This window comes from Montipora capricornis, chromosome 6, assembly GCF_036669925.1.
Source record: "Montipora capricornis isolate CH-2021 chromosome 6, ASM3666992v2, whole genome shotgun sequence".
Taxonomy (NCBI): domain Eukaryota; kingdom Metazoa; phylum Cnidaria; class Anthozoa; order Scleractinia; family Acroporidae; genus Montipora; species Montipora capricornis.
Genome location: NC_090888.1, coordinates 39041231 through 39048730, shown reverse-complemented (window position 1 = coordinate 39048730; position 7500 = coordinate 39041231). Strand labels below are relative to the sequence as shown.

At 38.8% G+C, this 7500-nt stretch overlaps 1 protein-coding gene across 2 annotated transcripts in view; it reads left to right on the top strand.

The window, feature by feature from the left end:
* Positions 1-7500, top strand: part of LOC138052117 (uncharacterized) — a 33057-nt gene that overhangs the window by 24233 nt on the left and 1324 nt on the right. For both annotated transcript variants that reach the window (XM_068898495.1, XM_068898496.1), the window contains exons 3-5: positions 6121-6425; positions 6832-6968; positions 7062-7150. In XM_068898495.1, coding sequence (XP_068754596.1) covers positions 6121-6425; positions 6832-6968; positions 7062-7150 — 531 coding nt within the window. The remainder of the gene's footprint in view (positions 1-6120; positions 6426-6831; positions 6969-7061; positions 7151-7500) is intronic.

Here is a 7500-nt window from a genome sequence, read left to right as displayed (position 1 = left end):
ATTCTGCGGACATGCCCTGACCAGCGGAGTTGGCTTTGGGCTACCATAGCCTCAATGCTAATGGAGTTGGCCTCCTCTAGAACGCTGGTATTCGTTTGGCGGTCCGTCCAGCTAATGCACAGAATACGGCGGAGGCAGCGCTGATGGTATTTTTCAAGGGATTTGAAGTGTCGCCGGTAGGTGGTCCAGGATTCCGAGCCATAAAGGAGGGAGGGAAACACAACCGCCTTGTAGATCTTCACCTTGGTGTCGGTTTTTATACCTCGCTCCTCGAAATCCCCCTTGCGCATACGTCCAGAGGCATAGCTACGGGCCCGAAGGTGATGCTGGATCTCATCATCGATATCTGCTTTAACAGAGAGGAAGCTTCCCAGATATGGAAAAGATTCAACATTCTTCAGCACCGACCCGTTGATCTTAAAGGAGGGGGAGACGTTCGCTCGACCAGGCACAGGTTGGTAAAGGATCTCGGACTTTTGGACAGACTTTTCGGACTTTTGGACAGAATAGTCCGGAGGTTCTCCTCAGAAGTGGTACAGACGCAGTTGTCGTCAGCATACTGGAGCTCGACAACGGAGGTGGTGCAAGACACTGTGACGCCATTGTTTAACTGTTTCTTCTTCTGGATCACTTGGAGGCGCTCCAGCGTCGGTCCTAGGACGTCCAATCCTGTGGGCGTTTTCTATCTCAGGCTTCAAACCCTAGTCTTCAGATAACAAAGTTTGTAATGCTTTAATACAGTTCTCTCCAGTGTGTTCAGGAATGTTGTAGAAACGCAAATTAAAATGTCTAGAACATCTTTCATATCTTTCTAATGGAAGAAGTTTTCCATAAGCCCTATCAATGCTGGCAGCATTGTCATTAACCTCGGTTTCCAGTGCATCAGTTTTAATCATGTACTCATGTAGTTCACTATTTAAAGTTTCAAATTTTAAGTTCAGCGACTCTGAAGGGGTGGCAAGCTTTCGCTTCACTTCAGCCAAGTCTTGCTGGAAAACGGCTTGGTTGGACTTGATAGATTCCATGTCACGGAGCATAGTACCAAGACACTCCCGAACATAACTTTCAAAATCTTGTTCTTCGTTTGTAGAGGAATCCATTTATCGACCTCTCCTCGACGTGACCATGTTGACAAACATACACACACTCAAAAAACACGATTAGGAACATAAAAAGATGCAAAATAATCAGTAAGAAGTCTGAATGAAATCAGAGCTGAAAAATACGCGCCCGTCTTCTACGCTGACCGCTGACCGGTCCCTGAAGAAGTCAGCCTGTGCCTGACGAAATATTAGTTAAACAGAAATGTATATCCTCATTATTGTTTTCTTTTTAATACTGCAAGATCCAAATTCGGTACGAAATGAAAGTTCATTCGCAAGCCGCATTGGATTCTTTCTCAAAGAACCGCCTGGGATAAAATATTAGACCCAGTAGCATCGTTAGCACGGACAAAATACAAAAGAAATATTACTTTAGAACGAGGCTAGTTGGTCTAATTAGAAGAAAGACAAAAGAATATATTTTGGCCCTCGTTTATGCATCCTGCGAGTCACCAGGCAAGCAGCAAGACTAATCTTGACAGTCTCCCTGTGTGATATATGCCAGGAAATAATCTCGAGTTCTTGATTGTGTGTGTGTTTGTCTGTCCCGATGATTTTGACGTCATTCTGTGATCCTCCAGCGAGACAAAAATGGCGTCCACAACGGAGGAAAAAGAAAAAGAGTTTTAGTCGAAATCACTCAAAAATTACATTGAGAGCTTCTTTAGAGCCTTGTGAAGGCATTTTGATCGTTTTTGTGGCAAAGCATGGCAATCGTAAACGATATTCATGTGAAAAATTATAAAGGTGAGCTGGGAGAGGACAAAACATGGAGCCCTACTCCATGGAGTACCCCTAAAAATCATTTATCGGTCAAATTAAATTCTTTATCAACATGGTGAGGCATTTAGATGTACATACCTTTATTTATTTTGAGCTTTCCAGCTCTCTGATGGTTACAATTCGATGCAGGTCACGAATTGGCCGCCATCTTGAAGGTTCGTAGGTATCTCGTGTATCCCTTATTATAGTGTATTTTTAGACAAATATTCATACAAAACCATATATTCCAGCACACCCATACAGGCCCGTGTATGCCCATGTATTCCCGTATGGAATGGAATGGAAAACTTTATTTGCACACGGTAATTTCATCAGATTAGAATGGGAATATATGGGCATACAGCAGCATACATGGGTATATATGGGTATACACTGTATACTATAGTTACATACATGGGTATGACTTGACGTTTCGTATGTGCTCTACATACATTTTCAAAAGTAACCGTTGAAATTTAAAACAGTATTTATATATAACAAAGCGGATGAGGGGACTGGAACCTAGATTAAGCAAATATTTAACAGTAAAATATTTAACAAATAAAGAAGCCTTGACTGTGCTCTGTTCTGTTGTAAAGCACGCAGGAAACGGCTAGAGCACGAAAGAAGTGTAGGGGGAAACACGAGCCGATAGGCGAGTGTTTCTCCCTACTTCTTGAGTGCTCTAGCCGCTTCCTAAGTGCTTTACAACAGAACAGAGCACAGTCAAGGCTTCTTTATTTGTTTTATGATAAAAAACAAGTAATTTTCTTCAAAAATTCTACTTTATTTTCAAAGCGCGCGCTGCTTGTGGCGAACTGAGATGTCGTCAGCACAGTGCTTTATACTCTGATAAAGCACGCTACTTTGGACCAATCAGCGCGCTTGTAAGAATGTTTAAGATTATTTGATTGGTTAATGAAACAAAGGCTTGTCAAAACATCAATCAACTGGAAAATCACACAAAATTAGAATTTATGGAAAAACAAGTGCCTCAATGTTCGGTTTCAGTCCGTAAAAAACAGCAAAAAAGAGGATCTAAATGATTAAGTTCAGTGAAAACCGGCCGAATTGTTGCCCATGAAAACCTGCACGTTTCCGACATGACAACTGGAAAACAAACTCTTCATTGCTTGCGGCTGGAATCTGAAAACCTGTTGGGAATTTTGTAAATGAAGAACTCCAGCGTGAGGACTTTCTGAGCTTGAAAGAACTGCTGGACCGGGCGACGGTTGAGGTCTTCCATCCAAAGCACTTGACAGAATATCTGAGCAAGCCTTTAACTGACAGCTTCAATAATACCCAAGGTAAAATTCGGAAATTCATCTGCCATTTCTGCGAATGATGGCGTGGGCTTTCGTTTGTTCCGTGCTTTGTACTCTCATAAAGCACGCTGTTTAAACCAATGAGAGCGCGCGTTATATAGAAACTTTATTATAAATAATAATAATAATTATAATAATAATAAAAACAGAAAAGATTAATAAAGCATCACTTGTTCACTACAGTTCCTAAGAAAGATATTGTTATCCTACTTCCCTACTTAGGTTTGCAAAGCAACCAAGTCGCTAAACGCCTGAAATCTTGTGTGTACAAATTCTACTCTTGTATTAACCTTAAGATTGTGTTTCAGAGCACTCGATGTATAAAATCTTTCTTTCCTTACAAGGACCGTATTAATCGTTCACAACAATCCATAGTTATTTACAGAGCAAATTGTTGGGATTGTAATGGTTTTTACATCGGTAAAACTAAACGGCGGCTTCACGATAGAAAAACCGAACATTTTAAGGCCTTAGCTAAAAATGACAATACTTCAGCCATTGCTGACCACGTCAAGGCCACTGGACATAACATCAAGTGGGATCATTTTGATATTTTAGCGAAGGGCAAAACTGACTATCATTGTAAAATAAAAGAGACCTTCTTTATTCAAGAACTTGAGCCAGCTTTCAACGTCAACGTCGGAAGTGAAAAGCTGATGCTTTATTAATCTTTCTGTTTTTATTATTATTATAATTATTATTATTATATATTTTACTGTTAAGTATTTGCTTAATCTAGGTTCCAGTCCCCTCATCCGCTTTATTATATATAAATAGCTGTTTTAAATTTCAACGGTTACTTTTGAAAATGTATGCAGAGCACATACGAAACGTCAAGTCATAATCAAAATGAACAAGTTCAATATGTTTATCACTGCTGTTTGTGTCTTATTTTTGATCAAACTACGATGGCCCAAGAACAAAAGTATTTACGATACATGGGTATATTATGGGCATACACGGCCTATATGGGCTTACAAGGGTATACGCGTTTGTTTCAATATTTGTCTAAATATACATAAAGTTCAATAAGCTATAATTAGGTATACATGAAATACCTACGAAATTTCAAGATAGCGGCCAATTCGTGAACTGCATCAAACTGTAACAATTGGAAAGATGGGAAGCTCAAAATAAATAAAGGTATGTACATCTAAATACCTCGCCATGGTGATAAATAAGTTAATGTGACCGATAGATAATTTTTAGGAGTACTCCATAGTGTACTCCATGGAGTAAGGCTCCGCGTTTTGTCTCTCCCAGGTGAGCTTCTGATTCTATTGCGTAAACATCATTACCACGTGGCTACATTTCTATAACTTCGGCCGTTGACTTGTTTTCCGCTCTCAAAATTACCTACTTATTGCGTAGAATAGTCCTTTAGAATGATGTTCATGTTTCTAAAATGATGCTTTTTGATTCGGAGGCATATTGTGACAAAAATTAATCACTTCTGACGACGCGCAAGTTACGTGATCGCCTGTCTTCCTTTCATCACCTCGCTTAAAAACAATCATAAAATATTCGCGGAAGGTCGAGTGATTGCTAGACAGTGAAGAATGAATCTTTGCTCTCAATAAAAATCCCTGTGCCGAGAATAATGCGACTTTTGTCTCGTAAGTGATGTGATGTTTATCTTTGTCCTTGTTATGTTGACAACGAATATTAAAGGCCCACAGACGGATTTTTCGCGCGTTGCTAAGGAAGTGAAATGTTATTTCCGGTGACTGACCTCATCATATCGTGAGCTGACCAGAAAACCTACTCACAAGCAAAAATTACTGCACGAAATGTTGTTTGCATCGAAGGTTTTTCCTCGCCCTTCCTCGCTCTCGTTCCGCTCAGATCAACTGTGAATGCGTAAACGAACTGACTTCCAGTTTGAGGAAAAGCGAAATTTCCGGCGGTCTTTAAATTGAATTTTTTTTTTATGTGGCACGGTTTACCCCCAAATACAGAATATAGCTAAGCATTGATTTTTTTTTTTCAAATCATCTTTTTAATTCTCGTGCGAGGAATTTGTAAGGGAGAAGCCATCCCCAAGGTATGTGTGATTTTCAAAGTATCGTGTCATGATAGCTTACCATGTTATTTTCAGAGTATACATATCAATGATCGATGTATTTAAGTGGAAGGGGAACACATTAATCCAGTTCAAAATGGAACAGTCGTTCCTCAGAACTATTTCCCTTAAAACCAAAAATTTCAATCCAAGTTGTGCTGTAGCTATCTACTCTCCATCTTGCTCTTTAATAAAACCATGTAGTTATTGGAATTCAAGCATTTTACCTATTATTTTGTACAATAGCCAAAGACTGTGTTAATAGATGGCTATATCATTAGCTGATTTCTGATTTACTAAAAGCTGTTGGCATTTATGGAGCGAAAGTAAGTTTTGATGTTTTAACAGACAGCACAGAAGGATTAATGTGTGATTCACGTCAATTCGTAATAACTAATACTTGAGTGCACACAGCTATGAGTCTAGTTTACTAAAATCAGTAAAAGTATAAAAAACACTTCACTGAAAATATTTTAAACTGAAAAGATCACGGTCAAGTAGCGCTCCCGCTGACGGAAGGTTGACTGATAAATTATAACAAGCCTCAGTTAGGCTGAACAAAATTGCTTATCTCGGAAAATGTAAAGTGAATATTGGGATATTCCAAGTGTTGTTGAACACCTGTTCCAATACAAACAACAGTGCTATTTTTGCAAAAGCATGCTCTTTTCAGCACAGCAAATGTCTCAAATAAGCACTTGTAGATCGAAAAATGCAAAAAATGTTTAAGAAATCACTGGGCACTGCCGCTACGCACACCTATACCCAAGCACTAACACCACATCCCTACCTCGGCAAAGGGCTTCTATTCTTCTGCTGATGCACTAAACCATTTACGATGCGTTAATACCTGCTTTCTCATTTTTAGCTGATGCATATGGATGTCGAATCGAGGTTAATAGTAATAAAAGCCTTGCCAAGCCCCAATATAACCAACAACCCCAGACAATCTACAGCTGCACGCCTGCCAGCAGTTCCGCACAGTACGAAGTTCACGTACTAGCTGTGTACGAGGTTATCCACAGACGTCCTCCTACAGCCGGTGACGCTACTGTCAATATTGTCAGCCGTGGAAAGTCAAACAGATCTATTATACTCGTGCTTGTAAGCTACGAACCTGTTCACTGGATCCTCAATTTACCAGCTAATATTACTATCAGCAAAGTCATCCTGGTGAGTACAAAACTAAAGCTTAAACCAACCAATCATTTCAGATGTCATTTAAAGACTTCAAGACAGTTCGAAATAATTCAAAGCAGAAGAATTATACTTGACTTCTATCACAGAGAAACTATTTAGCTTGAAAGAAACCCGTTCAGTGGTATACTTTGGAAATTTGTGGTTGTAGAATCAATTAAAATGGACAAAATAAAAGAAGTCATATTTTATTAACAAGATCTACCTGTATGCCGATTAGTTCTTTTAATTTCTGGCAATTTCTGCAATGAGTATTTCTAGAAGCCTACTGAATATACTAAACTGTGATAAATTATCAGTAGAATTTTCGTCAGTAATCCATGATGAAACCACGGAATCATATTGGCAATAACCTAAATAAAGAGTTGTATTCTATTTTTAGGTTGCATATTACATAGATCAAAGTTCTGTTGGTGGAGATGTGAACCAAGTGCAAGTAGTTGAAAGAAAGGGATATTCACAGTGGCCTCGGGGATATGGCAGCGATTCAGGGGGAGGAGATACAGTGGGGCTGCTGAAGTAAGTAAAAAGCAAAGTGTACATAAACCATGTCATAGGTTTTGCGTGCAGCTTTACATGTATGCATTTATATTTTTTTTTTCTTGTATTTAGACAAGTGCACAACACGTTTGGTGTAGTGACGTCATTTACTGGCACTTACAGAGCAGATAAATGGACACTGATGTTGTCATCCTCAAACGGTACAAACTGTTTATTTAATGCCGACTTGAAATGTTATAGTATGGATCAATAAAGACCAACCAATCGTACTTGTGTGTTTTCAAGAACCGTAGCCTGCCGGGGAAACTTTTGAAATTGGTTGTTTGACTACACTGGCTCAAAACAAGATTAGACAATTCACTGAGAATTTGGTAATCTAACTTAAGTATCAGATTTTATTTATATTTATTTACTTTTAGCATGAATTCATCAGAAAGGTTTATATGGGCTGTGTTACATACTGTAATGCATTGGGTTATTTTATTCATTATGGTAGTATGATTAAGGTTGCGAAGGACACTTGCTTCTATTCGATATTTATTTATTTGAA